Genomic DNA, 21,022 nt, shown 5'->3' on the forward strand with positions numbered 1-21,022 from the left:
ATATAAAAGTTCACTTTTAAATAATCATCCTATATTTAAATTCATTTCAAAAGTGCTACCAACTGCCAACGCGTACAAGTTAAGTGTCAAAATTTGATTGGCCGCCAGTATTTTTATTCACCTCAAAAACACCGCTAGATAACAATTATAACGATTATAAAAATTAGTTTAACTTGAAAAATTACCTAAAAAATATGTACTCGTCACCTTGTTGAAGTTAAAAAAAGTTAACTTAGCTAATAATTCGTGTTCATAATCTTTTTGCTGTCACCGCTTACATTTTAAGGTTAAGTTTGCTGTCAAAAATGACAATTGTAATCTTATTGTAAATTTTATTTTTAAAATAGGATGAAGTTCACAACGACACTAATTTATTTATTATTTCTTAACGTTTACAATGTCTTTGGAAGAACAAAAAAGGCGAAATCGGTTACTACACTCCTTGAAGCAAAATGGGCTGTTACTCCTTTAGTTTTAGAGGTAGCCGAGTATTTAGCCGATGAAAATGTGGATCTTTATTGGAGTTTTATCGATTCTATATGCAGTTTAGACCCAGCTTTAGAAAAATTAGGTAAGGTCATATAACACAACACAAATTTTATTTACATCTTTTAATTAATAAATAGGTTCTGATAAAGAAAAATACAACATAATTATTAAACATGCAGCAAAATTTACCACTGATTCGCAATTATCTGTGTTAAAATTAGGATTGTCTTTACATATTTATTCCCCTAAAATAGAAATGTTTAGTCAAATGGCTAAAGAAGTCAATTTACCTGAATGTCCTATTGTTGCTGATGTTGGTGGGACATTTACTTGTGATGTAAAAGAAGCTAAAGAATTAATTGATAAGGTAATTATTTCTAATCATCTTTTCTATTAAATCAAAAATATTTATTTATTTTTTATTAAAAGTTAAAAGAATCTGGTGGAAAACATCCAGAAATCTTCAATGTTGACACTCATTTCCCCGGTTCACAAAATAGATCCCTTACAGTCATCTTATACGGTGAATTAGGCACAGTAGATTTTTGTAAATTTCATAATTTACTTAAAAATGAAGCTCAACTTGGTAAAATAGATTACATAATAAGACATTTTGTCAAAGAGAGACCTGAAAAGCGTTTACGCCTTTCTGGGTATGGTGTTGAGCTTCAAATGAAATCAACTGAATACAAAGCCCAAGATGACACTCAACTGCATGATGATAGTAGTTCCGAGGAATCTTCCCAAGAAGAGGAGGACTTTGAAATAGAAGGATTCAACTTTTCAAAGTTAAAAACTTTGTTTCCTGATCATAAAAAGGATTTAGATAAATTTAAACAATTTTTGGAAGATTCTTCGAATGAGATGGCCCCACTTAAAGTATGGCAATTTCAAGAGTTAAGTTTACAGGCTGCTGAAAGGATTATGAATGCTCCTAAAGAAGAGGCATTGAAAGTGTTTACTAATATTGCTCAAAACTTTCCAATGCAGGTAAGTACTTTATTTAGGGTATAATTTAATTGCACATTAAAAAAGGTTATGTTAATAATAATATAAAAGCAAATACAAATTAAGAATATTTTAGGCATTAAGCCTGTTTTGGTTCAAAAGTTCAGTAGCTCCAAACAGTTCTGAACCTTTCTGTATATGCAATGTGTAATAATTGCATATATTACATATGCTGAAAAATATCAACTGTAAGGTAATCAGCTGTCCATGCCATTCTCATTAGTGGAGAGAACTGAAACTTTTTTTTTGTGGTATAAGTTTATGGAATCAATTTAGGTATATATGGTTATGAAGTATCATCATGATATACTCTCATTAACTTGTCCTTTTTGAAGTATAATGTGACAAATAGCACCTTGTACATAATTTTTGAATGTTAAACAATCCCAATTGATTATATTATTCAAATTATTGTTACAAAAAGTATGTGTTCTTCACGTAAGTCTTGTGTTAATAACCTTGACCATTTCTATTACATATGTGACTACTGTGATTGCTACTTTTGTGCTGTAAATATAAAAGGTATGCTTTTTTCGTTTGGTTTACCCAAACGTACAATCTGCTAAGCCACTAATGCTATATACCACAGACGATTGCTGTGATGATGTTGAAATGTTAGATAGTCAGGGTAAGAGCAATAGCGAATTCGAGGGATGCAGTCCAACACTTCCAGGTTTTTCTTAGGATGATTTGATTCGAGATTTAAATTTATCTAAGAAACCAGCTGAACTTCTTGCGTCAAGACTAAAATATTGCCTTCACCAGCTTTAATAACATCTTATCGAACATTCTTCCATATTTTAACGAGACGAATGGTATCATATATTGTAATGATATTTCTGAAATTGGTCTATAATTCGAAGCATTGTTACAGTTACCAGACTTAAACACTCGTATGGCATGGGCTTTTTTCTAAATCTTTGGGAAAACAAAGGTACTTAAAGGGTCAGTATACAAAATCGTGAGTGACAAATAAAATTTTTTATTACCACAGCAGGGATTTCATCCGATACTGGTTCGCATTATCGAACCGCAAGACTTCAAAATTTTCAGCATCCACAATACTACCAACCCCAAGACAAACCACATCAATGCAATAAAAACAGATCTAAAAGTTTGCAAATATCATCACCGTTAGTAGCAAAGCAGGAGCCAAGTGTCGTTAACGCCGGAATTCTGCCCACGCCTTTTCTATGTTTAAGAAAAGACCAAAAATTGTTTGGATTACTTGTAATATAAACTCTGTACGATTAATTTAGTTTTTAAATTTCTTATGGCAAGTCAAGATTCTTTTACTGTAGTGTTTGGGTAAATACTAATCTAATCATATCATTGAAAATCTACTAACATTTGCTTCAGTAGGTATAGCCATCGTTTCTATGTGGCAGATAAGACACCTTAGCCCTCCTTAGCTCAATTAATGTTCTGTCTGGCTCGAAATGCTCTCTTCCAAATGATGAATATCTGAATGAAATGCATTGAAGAACGACATTTTTATAAAAAGATTGTGTTTTCGGACGAAATATCTCTTAGCAGAAATGGCGTTATTTTTTCTCAAAATTGTCGTTATTGGTTCACGGAAAATCCAAATTTTCACATCATCTGTAATAGACAGTATTACCAAAAAGTGAATGTATGGTGCGCCATTTCATACCGTTTAGGTATTATTGGGTCTTTCTTCATAGAGGGGCCGTTAATCAGTATTCTTATCTACAGCTACTTGAAAGGTTCAGGGAAGAATACTTAGACGACATGCCGTTGATAGAAAGACAGGCAATTTACTTCCAACACTATGGATGCCCTACACATTCTACAGCACTCGTGTATGAATGTTTAAATTTAATATTCCGAGAAAAGATTACATCTAGAAATGGTCCAATTGCGTGGCCTCCAAAGTTTTCCGACCTTACAATATTAAATTTTTTTATGGAGTCGCCTTAAACAACTAGTTTTCGCTCAACCAATACCGAACAATCGAGAAATACTAAAAGAACGAATAACAAATGGTATAGGACAAATACGCAAGAAATTCAGAATTTAGGCATCGTATAGAAAAGTGTGCAACAAGAGGTGGATATTATGTTGAATAAACGACAGTTATGTTTACGTTCGTTTTTTTATAAATAAAATAAAATTATAATATAATAAAATATATGATGTTCAACCAAAGTAGATGGATCCTTCTGAAATTTTGTATAGGACCATACTTTCGAATTTTGAACAACTGTTCTTAATCAAATTTTTCTATATCATGTAGTAATTGTAATAGTTTTCAATTCACTGTCAAGGTCGACTTTGTTTTCAAAATATGAAAATATTCTTAAAATGCTTTTCACACCAAGCAGGGCTTATACCTCTTGTAATGAGTGCCTTGTACAGGTGTCCAAATTTCGATGGGTTTGCAGGGTATCTCAGTTATTATGAAAGATAGAAAGTTGCGGCTTTCGCGAACCTGAGCTACTTTTTTGTGAAACTTACAATGGCGCAAACCAAATTTTCATAGCCCTCTTCGTTTTTAATATACAGGGAGTGTTTCAAAATTTACGATTTTCAGACGCCTCCTGTATCTCGGCTATCCGGAAACGTAAAAACGGGTTCTAATAGATTTTTTCACGTAGAATCCAATGGTGCACGTAGAATTTTTCTAGTCATCACGGTTTTTGAGTTATAAAGAGTTAAGTATTTTAGAAGTCGAGTATTCAGTATTTGAGTTGTGTTTATAACTCAAAAACCGTGATGACTAGAAAAATTCTACGTGCACCATTGGATTCCACGTGAAAAAATCTATTAGAATCAGTTTTTACTTGTTTACTAAGTTTCCGGATAGCCGAGCTACAGGAGGTGTCTGAAAATCGTAAATTTCAAATACTCCCTGTATATCAAAAATGAAAAGGGCTATGAAAATTTGGTTTGCGCCATTGTAAGTTTCACAAAAAAGTAGCTCAGGTTCGCGAAAGCCGCAACTTTCTATCTTTCATAATAACTGAGATACCCTGCAAACCCATCGAAATTTGGACACCCTGTACAGAGTACTGGAAGGATATTTTCAATGCTGTTTATGGACTTCCACAAAAATATCATCATCATGTTCATTGTATAAGCCAACAAGAAGTTATATGCTCAAAAGTGATCAAGTTGGAAAGCGTTTTAAAATCAGTGAAAAAAATGATAAACTTCATAAGGTCATGTGGCTTGAATCAGCTACACTGCGTTTTCAGCGTTTTCTGTATTTTTACGTGATTTAGAAAGTGAGTACACTGGTTTATTTATTATGCAGAAGTGCGATGGCTTTCGTGTTCTATGATTCTCGATCGGTTTTGAACACTTAAAGAAGATACGCTCTTTCATGGAAGTGAAAGGACAAGATGTCAGCTTATTATCCAACGGACTTTTTTTACTAAATCTTTCATTTATGGTAGATATCACAAAACACGAAATTGCAAGGACCACGTCAAGTTATAACAGATATGCATGATCATGTGAAAGCTTTTAAGTGTCAGATGATGCTGTGGGAAAAACAGTTAGCAGTGGATAATCTGTCACATTTTCCAACTTGTAAGGCGTGTCAGGAAAGTACACGTGCCCCAATATCATACAAAATATACAGGGCGAGTTATTAGTATCCCGGCGGTCGATAGTTACTAAACCATTTGAAAAACAAAAAAATATTTTATACAAAAGTTGTTTGACTCATTACTTTCTATTACGTAAAATTATTTTCACTTATACAGAGTGTTCCATTTAAGCGTAACTGAGAGTACATAAATTTATTTAAATGGAACAGCCTGTATATTTTATCATATTATGAATACAACTAATTTTGTTTATACAACCGTATATGTTACTATTTCACAGCGTTCATAGTTCCTGAGATATTCAATTGTTCGTCCAAAATGTGTCCATTACATTTTATGATCTTTTTAAAAGCCATGACAGACAATAGTCAAAGCCAGTAGGTAGATGATAGTATTCAAAGATATTAGATACATATTAAGTTTTTTAAATGGAACATCCTGTATGTTGTGTGCTAGTTGAATTGCTCATTAAGTTCCCTTTAATTAATGATAAGTATGTCATATGTCTAACTTTAATAGTTTTCCTGATATTATTTAGAATTTAAAGAAAAATGTGTAATAAAATGACATTATTGTACTTAAAAAACTGACAGAATATATTCTGTCCTTTTTTTGTCATGACATACTTATCATTAATTAAAGGTAACTTGATGGGCAATTCAACCAGCACACAATATACAGGTTGTTCCATTTAAAAAACTTATGAAAAAACCATTTGAAAAACACCAAATTTATGAACACGCTATATAGCGTATTTAATATCTTTGGTTACTATCATTTATCTACTGGCTTTGACTATTATTTGACATAGTTTCAAGGTAAAACTGGAAAAAATATCGTTTTTAAAAAGATTCTGCAATGGACACATTTGGAAAAACAATTGAATATCTCAGGAACTATGAACGCTATGAGTTAGTAACATATACGGTTGTATAAACAAATTTAATGCTGTTCATAATATGATAAAATGTATAGGTGTTCCATTTAAAAAATCTACATACTCTCCGTTACGCTTAAATCGAACATCCTGTATAAGTGAAAATAATTTTACGTAATAAAAAGTGGTCAGCTTTTGTATAAAACATTTTTTTCTTTCTCAAACGGTTTAGCAACTATCGTCCGTCGGGATACTAATAACTCACCCTGTATACAGAGAAAATGGGAAGCCTTCTGGCAGAATTTGAAAACCGTTTTCAGGATTTTAAGTCCCAAGAAAACAATTTTTCTTTATGTATTGGTCTTTTTACTATCGATATTGATAAAGTTCTCCCTCACTTGCAGATGGAAGTGATTGAGATTCAGTGTCAGATCCGTTTAAAACAAAAATTTGATAATGTTGGTACATTCGAATTTTATAACTACTTGCCTGTTCAATACCAAGAATGTTTTAGGCCCACCAATGACTTTGAGTTTAACATGGCTGCTATAAAATGACTATTCAGTACAAATTTTTCAATCTGAAATATCTGTGAACCCAAATGGTTCACTAATTCTACACGCAATTATTACAGGGCAGGCAATCTAATGTTTGGAAATTTGAATGTTTAAATTTCGCTAGTCTGTTAGTTTTATGTTTGACATTTGCAAAATGGGCTTTAGGCTTGAAGCAAAATGAGGAATATTGAAAATTTACTTCCAAAGTGTTGAGTCTTGAACCCAAATTGTAAGAAATTTACGTGAAAAGTTTGGAATTAATGTGGAATCAACTTAGTTTGTTGATCAATTCGTGAAACTGGATTGTTATTGGATACAACATATCGTCCAGTACGCTCATCCATCAACTCGTCATCGTTCTCAGGAACTGAACATTTCTCACACTACTGTGAGGAAAATTTTGCATAAAGACCACGGTATGAAAGCTTACAAAGTTTAATTAGTCCAAGAACTGAAGCCTTATGACCATCCGATGCGTTTTCGGTTCGCCCAATGGGCTGGAAATCGCTTGGCTGAAGATGAGCATTTTTACCGAAAAATCATTTTTCCAGATGAAGCCCATTTCCACATCAAAGTCCATGTCAATCAGCAAAATTGTTGCATTTGGTACTCATAAAAACCAAACGTCATCATCGAGCTCGTTTGATGGCTTGAATTTCAATGGCATGATTTGAGTTTTCTGTATAAATTCCACAAATTGCTTTTACTGAATAATATCGTAAAGTATTGCTATACCACAATTCTTTTGGAAACCAAATTGCTCACCCGTGAAGTATTTATTTTTATTCAAAAAGTTAAGTATCCTTTGCTCTAAAATTTTTTTTTAGAACCTTAGAGAAAGCAGGCATGATGATTATCTTTTATATTCATAGAGTGAAATTAGTTCAGCTAACTCCCTTTACAAAAATTACATTGCAAGGAACCATCTTACAGTTTGATTTTAAACTGATCTATTTTCATGTGCAATTATATAACTTTCATTTTGTAATATAATATGTTTTAATATTTTTATGTTTTATTATTAGGCAAAAGGTCTCGTGAAAACTATAGTAAACGAAAAATTAAAAGACGAAATGCGTAAAAATTCAGAATTATTTTCTTCTCATTTAAATCTTCAACCGAGTGACACAGCTTTATTCATAAACGGTCTTTTCTATGATGTCGATCTCGTCGATGTTTATGGAATATTAGACATTTTAAGACAGGAATTGCGTACAATCGATGGTTTACATTCAATAGGAGTTGGAAGCTCACGATTATCTTCATTATTAGCTTTGGATTTTGGCGATTCTAGTTCCACGCAAGAATTCGCTATCGATATCCGCGATTCGGCAATTAATTGGATTAACGACATTGAAAATGACGCTAAATATCATCGTTGGTCATCAAATTTAATGGATTTGTTAAGACCAACATTTCCAGGAATGATTCGACAAGTTCGTAGAAACTTATTTAATTTGGTTGTGATTATTGATCCTTTAGATCCAAAAGTAAGAGGAATTGTAAAACTTTTGGAATCTTTTGTTATCCACATAGCCCCAATTCGCGTTGGAATTGTATTTTCGGTAAATTCTTCGCCGGTTGTAACCGGTTTAGAGGACGCAGGAGTCGCAATGGTGTGCGCTTTTAATTATATTTCGCAAAATAAAGATTCAACAACCGCTTTAAACTTTTTACACCACATTTATTCAATCGCAAAATCCGATGAAAAAATAACCGTTGAAGATATAAGTAATTATATTCGAAAAAAATATGATGATGATCCTAATGATATCTTAGGTGATGATTCTGATTATAATTTCGGTCGTCAATTAGCTGAAGATTTTATTCAAAGAACGGGATTAAAGGGTTTTCCTCAAGCTTTAATAAACGGTATCCCGATTCAAAGTTCCCAAATAAACGTCGACGATTTTGAAGAAGCCCTTCTCCAAGAGGTTATGTCGCAAACTCCCATTTTTCAAAAAGCGATTTATCGCGGAAAATTACAAGAACGCGATGACGTTTTCGATTTTATAATGAGCCAACCGAACGTAATGCCGCGCTTAAATGAACGAGTTTTAAATAAGGAAGGTTCGGTTTATTTAGATTTAAGCGGAACTCCTTGTTCTACTATGAAAATTGATGATTTAATTAAGCTTTCACCAAGAGATATGACTGCCACAGCTTTGGAGAATTTGAAATATTTTACAAGTCAAAGGAAAATCGAGAAATATCATTCAATGACTTATTGGATTGTGGGTGATTTAAATGATGAGAAATCAAGACGTTTATTATCTGAAGCTTTAGATCATATGAAATCTAATAATGACATTCGAGTTAGTTTTTTGCCGAATGTAAATGGAGATAATAGGGATAATTATTTAAATAAATTGGTTTTGGCAGCTTTAAATGAACTCCCTGCTAAAGAAGCTTATAATTTTGTTGTTCAATTATTAAAAGATCCAAAAATTGAGGTTCCAACTCAATTGAAAGATAAAATAGAATCACAAGAATTATCGTTGAAAATGCTTAGAGTTTATTGTCAACGTGTATTATCTTTCAACGATACGAATAGGGGGGTAATTATAAATGGAAGGGTTTTGGGTCCATTTGAAACCAACGAAGATTTCACCGGGGATGATTTCGCTTTATTAGATCAATTTACTTCAACAACTTATCTTAAACAAATTACGGAAACTTTAGATCAAACCGACGATGATAATGTACTCACAACAAACGGACTTTTAAGAATCATTTCGATTTTAAATTCGCGACCCCAAACAAAATCCCGTTTTGAAATTAAATATGTCGGCGATGAACATTCAGTTTTGAAATTTCCGGCTTCTGATCCAAACAAAGCCGCTTTTGATATCGTCGCTGTCGTCGATCCGGTTTCGAGAGGAGCACAAAAAATAGGCCCAATTTTACAAGTCTTACAAGAAGTACTTAATTGCAATATAAGAGTGTTCTTAAATAGCGTAGAAAAAAATAGCGATATGCCGGTTAAAAGTTTTTATCGATTCGTTTTGGAGTCTGAGATACATTTCGGTGAAGATGGCAAACAACTTTTGGGTCCTAGTGCCAAATTTGGAAATATGCCAACTTCGCCGTTATTAACCCAAAATATGCATGTTCCAGAAAATTGGTTAGTTGAAGTCGTCCGATCTGTATATGACTTGGATAATATTCGATTGGAAGATGTTGATAGCAATGTTCATAGTGAATATGAACTGGAATATTTGTTGGTTGAAGGTCATTGTTTTGAATCAACAACAGGAAGTCCACCACGTGGGCTTCAAATTACTTTAGGAACTGAACATAAACCGGTTATTGTCGATACTATTGTTATGGCTAATTTAGGATATTTTCAATTAAAAGCGAATCCTGGAGCTTGGTTATTGCGACTTAGACAAGGTCGAAGTGCTGATATTTATGATATTGTTAGGTAAAAAGTTAATCTACAGGATGGTCCATTTAACGACTATCTCGAAAACGGTTTATTTTACATAAAAATGAACCAAATGAAAGTTGTTCTGTGCGAAGGGGGAAACCATATGACATATGATAACATTTTTTGACCTTGACCTTATTTTCAAGGTTATATGAAGGTCACGACCAATTTTCTAAATGGCACCCTATATTTTTGATTGTAAAATCTGAATGTATCGTGTGGTTTTGCCACGACGAAACATCTTTTGTAGACAAAATCTAGGGTAGAGAAACCAGTTATGGCCACATTTAGTACTCTTCAACTTTTAAAATTCGGTATCTTAGCTCTTGTTGCATATAGACACCTTCCATTTTATTTGCGTACCAAGTATTTTAAAACAAAAAAAAAATAATTATCAAAAGTAAATCAATTTCTCCATTTATGGCCACCAAAACCGCTGTTATATCCATAAAAGTTTCCACTTATGGCCACCATAATTTGTTTGCGTAAAAAATCAACCGCAATAAAATACAATTTTTAGATTTTATTAGGCACATAGATACAACAAAAGTTAAGGAGATAAATACATTTATTGTTTTTCAAATACGTCTACAGCTCTGCGGAAAACAATCGTCATCTTTCAATCAACATTTTTCAGTTCGGGTTCTGGAAGCGTTCCAAGGATTTCTTCGTTTGTAATGGCACATTTGCCATTGTCTAACACGTTGAAATGTGTCTTACAATTAGTCTGATCTAAGCTTTTTAGACATTGTACTTCAAACTCAACGTCCAACACACTCCTGCAGGGCAGAATACACTACATATCAATTGTTTTTTGATTTTCTGTCTCAATATCGTCTACATCATCTAAGCTGCTTCCGCTTTCATTCCACTCTTCTTCTTCTAAACAGTTTTCCTTTGTCTTTTTCGTCTTCTTTGCCTTCTGCGCTTCCTCTACTTTATTTTTCTGCACTATACTTTTCTTCTTTCTCTCCATTATCAGCTCTTCTCGAATCTTCTTCTCTTTCTCTTTGAGTTCAAAATACTCCACCCATTTGTCAGACGTAACAACGCTTGGAGTATTCTTTTTTCCTTTTTCGTACTGTCAGTTTATGGTGTGGTTAAGGAATGACATCACTGAGCCAAGAGACCGTTTAGGTGTGGCAAGTATATTCGACGTTGATGATGTTGATGGATAAACACTTTCAGCTTTGCTGTTGAAGTAGAAATCCTGTAATTGTTGAGCTTCTAGTTGATGAGGTAAGCATTCTTGGGAGTTTGAAATTTGGGGTGTTTGCATCTCAGTGACTATTTCATTAGAAGCTTTGAATTCTTGCATCACCTCTATTTCCGAGACTGGTTTGAAAATGGAGTTTTCAAAATCCATTGAAGCATCAAATTTAACAGAATGGCCATAACTTGGTTTACGCTAATTCACTTATGGCCACATCATGGCCATAACTGGCAAATTTCACAAAATTCGCTCTACTTATGGCCACGGTAATAAAAATACACTTAACCTCAATTTATAGTTATAATATTATTAAATACGTTGACACTCTATCCAGTGTTAGTGAAATCATTCACAACTCTGTAAAAGGTACTTCTCGAAGGCGTATTTCGATCAGGAAAACGTTCTCGATACAAAGCTATACTATCAGTAATTTTTCTGCCGCTTTATCCATAAATAAAAATCATTTCTACTTTTTCTGCCACACTTAGAGTATCCATGATTTAATGACTTAGTTTAAACACTTTGCCTTAATGTAAAACGATAGAATGAATTCAGAATTTGTTGCCAAGCAGTTTTTATGCAAATTTAGTTTTACCTGATACATTTTAAAACAATTCATCCCATTAAGTCTCTGAAAATGCCGACATAAGCAGTTCCACGAACTCTTGTTTTTTATGCGTTATTCTATTATCAAATTGACAAAGGCGGAGAAATGTTGGAACCTTTTAGATCTCTTTCCAAAGGTATTTCCGACGACCAGGTCACCCTATGTACCTCTTCTGGATTTTTTTTGTTGAGCATTCTTCTTAAATAGTATTCTAAGAATTAACAACTAAAGGCAATGTATCGTAACGGGTAGGAAAATGTTTAAAAATTCATAAATCTTATTTGTTCTTGCTAAATTATAAACGTTAGTTAATTGTTTCTGAAGATGTTTTGCCATTGTACTGGCAAAACCATACAGTCAAATATTTTTTTTTTTTTTTGATTTACTATACTTTTATCCACAGATTCAGATTTTACAGTAAAGTACTCTGAGCTACTCTGAGTTTTGTTGTAGTGCTTGATGAGGAATGTAGTACTTAGCAGGTTGATCTTCGGGTTGTATTTTTGTCATATAACCAAGTTTTAAGTACTCTTCCATAAATTCAAGGTATTGGAATTTTAATTGTTCATTTTTTGCCAGTCTTCTTTCCATTTATGTTAGTCTTGCTACTCCACGTTTGGATTCACCAAATTCTGATTCAGTTTTAAATGGGATTGTGACAGTGTATCATTTCTCTTTGTGTTGTTTTGGTAATGATCTTCACAATCGGCATCTTCTTTCGTTTGAATTCTTGGAACTAAAACTTCTTCAATTTCCCAAAGCGTCTTCTTCGACTCGATTTATCATGCTTATAAATGTGGTAGCTTGTTTGTCTTTCATTGTTCCTGATAAAATCCATCTAAACCCGTCTTGAATGATTTTTCCATATTCTTCTGCTCCGATTATAACATCTATAGGACCAGGAATATTATAGGTGGGATCAACTAGGATTTTGTTGTTTCAGTGTTCGTCTGAGGAAATTGGTAGATTTTTGTTTGGTAATGATTGCGTTAGCTTACATAAAATGGAAAGTGGTATTAAGAGTAAAGTTACTCGGAAAATGAGGTTGGACGTTTAGGTCCACTTTCCATTTTGATATCTTTGGTGAGCCGTCTTCCAGCCTAGATATTTTGGCATGTATTTTTTGCCTTGGATGAGCGAGTAAGTGCGCTGCTTCTTCCGTGATGAAGGAGGCTTGGAATCCTGGATCAATAAGTATTCGGAGTTTTTCGGAATTGCCGGAAACTGTCTTGACTTTCACCAGGGCTGTTGCTAGAGGAATTTCACTTTCTAGTCCGCTTGATGCAATCCTGTTCTTTCTTTCTTTTTTGGTAGAAACTAAGATTACAATTTTGTAGATTTTGTGCTTTGGTTAATCTGCTTGTTCTCATCTCTATGAAGCAACGTATGATGTAGCTTTTGTCGTGAGCTAAGCAATTTTCGAAATTTGATGTACCCTGTCGTTTCTGGAACTGTAAGTTTTTTGAATTTCATGCAAAAGTGTATTATGTGGTTTTCTTTACAATATCTGCACTTATTCTTATTGTAAGCTTTTTTTGCTTGCATTGGATTATTTCGCTTTTTTGGTTCAGCGATTGCTTCTAGTGTTTGGAAGCGAGTTCTGAGAAAACTTAATGAATCTTGGAAGTCTTGTATTTTATGTGGTTCTTTCAACGACAGTTCGTATTGCTTGTTCGTCTCATTTTCTGACAAGTATTCTTCCTAAGATAGGACCCCAAGATTCCGTTGGAATTCCCAGGTTCGATATGGTTGGAGACACTCGACTGTTGTGTCGTGTAATTCCTTTATCTTTTCCCCGTTTTCAGTCGTAGTTGCTGGCAGATTCAAAATCTTGTCCTGTAGTTTTGATAGAATTAATTGTTTTGGTCATGTTTTTGTAGAAGTGTCCACGCTGCATCATAATTACTATCGGATATTTGCAGTTGTTGGATTATTCGACTAGCTTCTCCTTTCAGGTACGTCTTGAAATATTGCATTTTTTCGACTTTTGTTAGGGATATACTAGTGTGGATTATTTTTTGGAAAAGGTCATATAAGGTGATTCATTGGTCATAGGATCCATCAAATACGGGAAGTTTTATTTATGGAAGAGGGATAGCAGTATTCTTAGGGATATGTTGTGTTTCAGAGGAAGGTGGGTTAGAAATGATGTCTTCTAGTTTTTCCATTACGGCAAAAAAATCTGTCTGAAGGTTGGAATATACATCTTCTTCCAAGTATCGGGCTTGAAATCTTGTTTCTTCTATCTGGATATCTTCTTCCAATCTTGAGATGCTGTACATTTGCTGTTGAAGTTGACGTCGAAGATATTCATAAGTGCTTTTTTGTTTTGATTGCACCATTTCTAGTTTTACTTTGTCGATTAGTTTACCCATTTCTTTGATTCTTATTTCCTGCCTTTTTATTCTTCGGATCTGTTCTGGATCTTCAGTTGCTTCTTCCACCCTGGTTTCGGGATGTTGTGCTTTTTGACACTCTTTTATGTAGCTTAGAGCATCGTTGTACACTTGTTGTAATTGCAGGTAATAGTTTGAGGTGTAATACGAATGATTTGGTATTTTTATGGCTTCCATTTTGCCATCATTTTCTTCGATCTTCTTCCAAAGTGATTCGAGGGTGTGTAAACGCTTTTGTATATACTCTTTTGTCATATTGATGTGTAACTTCTTGATATTTTGACCGATTTCTTCTTGATTTTGGGCATATTGGGCATCCATGATGAAGGAAAAGTGTAAGGTTTTGTTTGTTTATTTTTATTTATTGTTTGTTTGAAAAGATAGCTTTGTTACTGAGAGCGGGCTCACTCTCTAATTTGGCCTGATCCGTAACAAAGTGGATAATTCGCTACTGAGAGCAACCTCACTCCCCATTTTAGGCTTTGTTCTTAGATTGCTCGAAGATCCATGTTCAAACCCCTGGCAGGCCAGATATTTATTTTGAAATAGATTAAACTCCGGGCAGGCGAGATGTTTAATCTAGGAAGCATTACGAAGATATCAACAATACTGTTTTATTAAGTCGAAATTTTGGGTTTATATACAAATCTTAACGCTAACTTAACAATTAATAAAGTGTTTAAAAAACTAATTCATTTAGGTCGCATAATTTCGCGCGGTGAAGTAATTTGTCTACTGACCTTATTAAAAAAAATTAAAAGAAAAATTGAATAAAAGTATATAAGGTGCCATTTAATAAATTGGTCGTGACCTTCATATAACCTTGAAAATAAGGTCAAGGTCAAAAAATATTATCGTCATATGGTCACAGAACAACTTTCATTTGATTCATTTTTATGTAAAATAAATCGTTATCGAGATAATCATTTGTCTCACATTAAATGGACCAGTCTGTACATAAAGAGAGAGAGATCTTTTTTTGTATAAGCGAATATTTTAACAAAATATGAATTATTTTAGTCATGAAGGAACAGATACTCCACAAAATTCGTCAGATATCAAGGTTTTAATAAATTCATTAAGATCCTTAATTGTTAAACTTAAAGTACAAAAGAAACCTGATAAAATGTATATGGATTTATTATCAGAAGAGGAACCAAACGGTGGAATTTGGAATTCAATTGCAAGGTAAAACAATTTTTAATCAAATTTGCATGATATCTCACCCAACATTTTTGCATGCAGTGTTTTCTTAGATGAAAGGTAACAAAATTCAAAATTATTATTTATTTAATTTTTTTTTAATATTTTATCTGAAATCGAAACTAAATCTTTCACAAATTTATTGATTTCATATAAAAATATAATTATTATTTTATGTTTATAATATAATTATTCCTAAAGCTCTTTTGGTGGTAACGAAGAAGATGCAGATGAAAAACTCAACATTTTCTCTTTAGCATCTGGTCATTTATACGAAAGATTCATCCGTATAATGATGTTATCAGTTTTAAAACATACCAAAACTCCCGTAAAGTTTTGGTTTTTAAAAAATTATTTATCCCCTCAAATAAAAGATTTCCTCCCGTATATGGCTAAAGAATACGGCTTCGAATACGAATTAGTTCAGTATAAATGGCCGAGATGGCTTCATCAACAAACGGAGAAGCAAAGAATCATCTGGGGGTATAAAATCTTGTTTTTGGACGTTTTATTCCCTCTAGACGTCAAAAAGATTATATTCGTCGATGCTGATCAAGTTGTAAGAGCCGATTTAAAAGAACTCCAACAATTAGATCTTGGTGGAGCTCCTTATGGGTACACCCCGTTTTGTGATTCGCGTAAAGAAATGGATGGATTCCGATTTTGGAAACAAGGATACTGGAGAAATCACCTCCAAGGACGTCGTTATCACATTTCAGCTTTATACGTGGTTGATTTGAAAAGATTTAGACGAATCGCCGCTGGAGATCGACTTCGAGGCCAATATCAAGCATTAAGTCAAGATCCTAATAGCTTGTCAAATCTCGATCAAGATTTGCCCAATAATATGATACATCAGGTCGCTATTAAATCTTTACCTCAAGAATGGTTGTGGTGTGAAACATGGTGTGATGATGCATCGAAGCAATACGCAAAAACTATTGATTTAGTAAGTTTTTTTATTGCTGGGATGAATTGTTAGTGCAAAAATTGATTTTTAGTGTAATAATCCGATGACTAAAGAAGCGAAACTTACTGCAGCTGTTAGGATATTACCTGAATGGAAAGGTTACGATGAAGATGTTAGGAGGTTGCAACAAAAAATCGATTCTGGTATTTTTGATAATGATGAAGAAGAGGATGTGCAAGGTTAGTAAAATTGTTTTATTTTTTTAATGAATTAATTTTTATCTAGCTATCTTTTTAGGTGGTAATGATATTCATACTGAATTATGATGGTTTTAATTGTGGCTAGAATTTTTTGTACAAAATTACTTTTATAATAATTATAATAAATAAAGATTTCCAGGTCAAATTATGTTCATTTTTTGTTACCCCCTTTCAACTGTAATATTAGACGGGTTATACACTGATTATCTGATGTTGAAGGTGACAAGGAAGTTTACATCTTAGGTGACCTAAATAGGATCCTAATCCTTTTTCCTTTCAAGATTGGAAGGAAAAAAATGACTTGGCGGTAGGAAGATGTAATGAAGCATCGAGAATTAAAAACGGAATACAAATTCACAATGCTGATCAAATATTTCAAAAAAATAAAAAAAAATTTACATTAAGTAACACTGGAGTTATTTACTTATAGTATCTCTGATTGGTAGTTTGAAAACTTCAAAAATTGGTTACACCGAAGAAAAGCGACTAACAAACAGATATACAGGGTGTCTCAGCGAGACCGGTCATTAGACGTTTCTGGGGTTCTGGTGAAAATAAAAATTTGAGAATTCAGTCTTAAGTATTATCAATTACGATCTCTTCGACTAAAATATTTTCAGATTTCTTGCACTTCCGGTTATACCGGAAGTCGCCACCTACTTTATTATTTTAAATGGAACACCCTGTATATTTTTACATATTTGGATTTGTCTGTATTCAGGGTTTATAAATAACTTTACTTTTTGCAATTTGATTCAGCCGTTCTCGAGTTATTCGAATTTTTCTAGAAAAATCTGCTCCAACAGACATTTGTTCAAAAAATCAGAGAACACTCAATTTTTGGGATATCAATTTAGGAGTTAGAATATGCTTAAACTACATGATGGAGTATGTTTTGGTGCCGAGAACGGCTATCTAGAACGTTTGGTCACTTTACTATGGCACGTTAACTTTTCAAAATTTGCAAGTACCATAATTTCATTTTTTTAAATGGCACCCCCCATATTTTATTACTTAGTCGTCTTCGACGTCTCATTCTACATCTTTTATATCCCATATGTCCCATACCTAACATTAATAGTTTAGGAGATAATTAGGGTTTTTTGAAAAATGCACACATCATATGGATATTTAGCCTAGTGTACCATGAAAAACAAGCCTTCTCAATGAGTTCTTGTCAAAGACTCACTTGTTTACCTCACTTGATGCATGTGAGCAAATAATTATCTGTTATGTCCCTTAATATTAGTACTGAAAAGAGTTAAAATCGATAACAATAACGAAAGTACTATTTACACAAATCAAGAAATTCTTAATTTATTTTTTATGCATAAAAAGCGCGACAAAGTTCGTAGTATGATTCCTAGATCTTCTTTGGCAGCTCGAATTGAGGTGTTGGGACTGGGCTCGAAATAAGCCAAGACATTCACCTCTTCCGTTGCATTATCTACTACTGCTTCTATTCCTCTAAATTTACCTTTTGTCATCGGAGATAAATGTGGATAATTTTCATTAAACATTCTGCAAGTTCTATTAAGAACTTTGTCGCACTTTTCGTGCACAAAAAATAAATTATGGATTTCTTCATTTGTATAAACATTATTTACGTTATTAATATCCATTTTAACTGGTTTTAGACTCACAAGCATCAAACAACCTAAATTAGACTTTGACGTTTATCAATAAGTCATTAAACATTTGTTTTCCATGGCACACTAGGTTAATATCCATATGATATGTGAGCATTTTTCAAAAAACCCTAATTATTTCTCAAACTATTAATGTTAGGCATAGGACATATGGAATATAAAAGATGTAAAATGAGACGCCGAAGACGACTAAGTAATAAAATATGGGGGGTGCCATTTAAAAAAACGAAGTTATGGTGCTTCCAAATTTCGAAAAGTTAACGTATCATAGTAAATTGACCAAACGATCTAGACAGCCGTTCTCGGCACCAAAACATACTCCATCATGTTGTTTAAGCATGTTCTGAATCCTAAATTGATATCTCAAAAATTGAGTATTCTATGATTTTTTGAACAAATGTCTGCTGGAGCAAATTTTTCTAGAAAAATTCGAATAACTCGAGAACGACCGAATCTAATTGCAAAAAATAAAGTTATTTATAAACCTTCAAAACAGACAAATCTAAATATGTAAACATATACAGGGTGTTCCATTTAAAAAAATAAAGTAGGTGGCGACTTCCGGTATAACGGGAAGTGTTAGAAATCTGAAAATATTTTAGATGAAGAGAACGTAATTGATAATACTTAAGTCTGCATTTTCAAATTTTTTGTTTGGCCAGAACCCCAGAAACGTCTAATGACCGGTCTCGCTGAGACACCCTGTATACATAATACAGAGAAATGTGATGAGTTATATAGACACATGAGTGGAACAAAAGTTTCGTAAGCGTGGAGAACAATTGGGACTGTCAGAAAAAATGATAAGCAAATGACCAAAGGTTATGCACAGGTTAGCAGGAAACACTGCTAAACGAGGATCACACAAAATTCGACGTGATACGAGAACCGACTCAAGAAACGGAGGTACCTAAAATTAACGTGGAAGAAATAAGGGCAGTTTTGAAAAATCAAAAAATGGAAAGTCTGCCGGGCCTATTAACATCCTCATTGATGTGGCCAACGAGATATTACACGAATTTATAACAACACTTGTCAACAAGTGCATGTCGGAAAAAGATAATATTCCATTGAAACTTAGCTTACATCAGCTTAATCTTCCAAAACGGGAATAAAAGGTGCAATAAACAAAAAACAGTAATTTATATATTTGGGCAGCTTAATTTCGCAAGAAGGAACATCTGCTAAAGATATCAAGAACAGAACGCAATCTGGTCGAAAAAGGGTTCGTATGATAAATTCCTTATTATGGTCAAGTAGTAGAGCCAATTTTAACATACGGGTCGAAATGTTGGCTGCTGACTTCGAAAAGCAGCTTGAAAAACGACTTTCTAAGAAGCGCATGTAGAGTGTCAAGACTGAAACATGTCTCAAATGAGGAATTTAAACTACGGACGAGCAAGGTATATACAATTGATGGGGAGGAAACCAAACAATTGATATGGTATTTGCATATGATGCGGATGCCCGATGGCCAAAAAGAGCTCTTGGATATGTATATCAATATAGAAGAAGCAGAGGTAGACCAAATACATCCATGATTCAAGGGATCAGATAGACTATGACTGATCGAACCTTACCGCAAGAGGGATGGAGGAATATGGACGAATGCCGATCGAAATGCGGGGAGCGGCATAGACTTAGAAACCCCGTGATAATATGTATAATAACATATGGTACTAAGTATTATAAATTATAATCTTGATTGTTCTAAACTGCAATCTGACTTAAACAATCTACATGCTTTTTGCTTAAATAATCGCCTTTCATTAAACTTATCAAAGTGTAATGTTATTTCCTTCTCTAGGAGGGTGAACACAATCCACTACAATTATAGCGTCGCTGGTGAGAGATTGCAACGTGTCTCATTTATTAGAGATTTGGGTGTTACATTTGATTATAAATTATTATTTGATAAACATATCGATACTGTTGTCTCCAAAGCCTGGCGTATGTTAGGATTTATTATGAGATCAACGGTAGCTTTTTCAACATTACTGCAATTAGAAATCTCTATTTTGCCTATGTTTACAGCACACTTAACTTCTGCAGCGTCGTTTGGAATCCTCAGTATCTCTCGTATAAATCTAGAATTGAGCGTATTCAATCTAAATTCCTCAAATACCTTTGTTTTAAATTTTCCATTCAATACATTGATTACGAATCAACTTGCACTTCTTTTCGTATGTTAACCCTCAACCAGCGTCACTTTTGTGGGGATATATTATATTTTTACAAACTTTTGAACAACAAGTGTGATTCTCCAATGCTTGTTGGTTCTATATGTGTTCACGTTCCTCCGAGATTACTTCGCTTTGATTTTCTATTTATGACACCTACTCCTAGAACCAATGCCTGTCAAAACTCTCCTTTATTGAGAATGGCAAGATCGGCAAATCGTGTTAACATAGATCTGTTTCAGCATTCTTTCTATGCATTTAAAAAACTGCTCTTTGCTGCAGTTGGTGTGTTGCCTCGAGCGTTCATTTGATATTTGATATATATGATATATTTATATCACCTAAACTTAGTTTTAGTTTTTTTCCTTTTGAATCACTTTTGTACCATTAATGTTAATTCATTATTATTATTATTGTGAACTGTAATTCTATTTTATTTGTATACAATTGGTTGTTTGTGGTACAGTATTATTGGGTTCGACCTGTTTCTGTACCCACATGAAATAAATAAATAATCTGATTACAGGCACTCTTTCTTTCTTTTAGGTGGAAGCGTTGTTCATGCTTATTGCTTGGTTGCGATCAGTTAGGAAAAAAATTTGTTTGTTGAAAAACAATTTTTTATTAACGCACTAATATTGCTCTCACTTCTATTTGTCGTTTTCTTC

The 21,022-nt window shown here is 33.4% G+C and overlaps 1 protein-coding gene across 1 annotated transcript; it reads left to right on the forward strand.

The window, feature by feature from the left end:
* The first annotated feature begins 72 nt into the window (after positions 1–72).
* LOC111423784 (UDP-glucose-glycoprotein glucosyltransferase) lies at positions 73–16,670 on the forward strand. The gene is made up of 9 exons (XM_023057140.2): positions 73–286; positions 348–571; positions 627–856; positions 919–1,479; positions 7,532–9,930; positions 15,173–15,340; positions 15,557–16,304; positions 16,357–16,504; positions 16,563–16,670. Exons 2-9 carry the CDS (start codon positions 349–351, stop codon positions 16,589–16,591), a joined length of 4,506 nt encoding a protein of 1,501 aa, XP_022912908.2. The 5' UTR covers positions 73–286; position 348; the 3' UTR covers positions 16,592–16,670.
* Positions 16,671–21,022: the final 4,352 nt, after the last annotated feature.

This window comes from Onthophagus taurus, chromosome 6 (genome assembly GCF_036711975.1).
Source record: "Onthophagus taurus isolate NC chromosome 6, IU_Otau_3.0, whole genome shotgun sequence".
In the NCBI taxonomy this organism is placed as follows: Eukaryota; Metazoa; Arthropoda; class Insecta; order Coleoptera; family Scarabaeidae; genus Onthophagus; species Onthophagus taurus.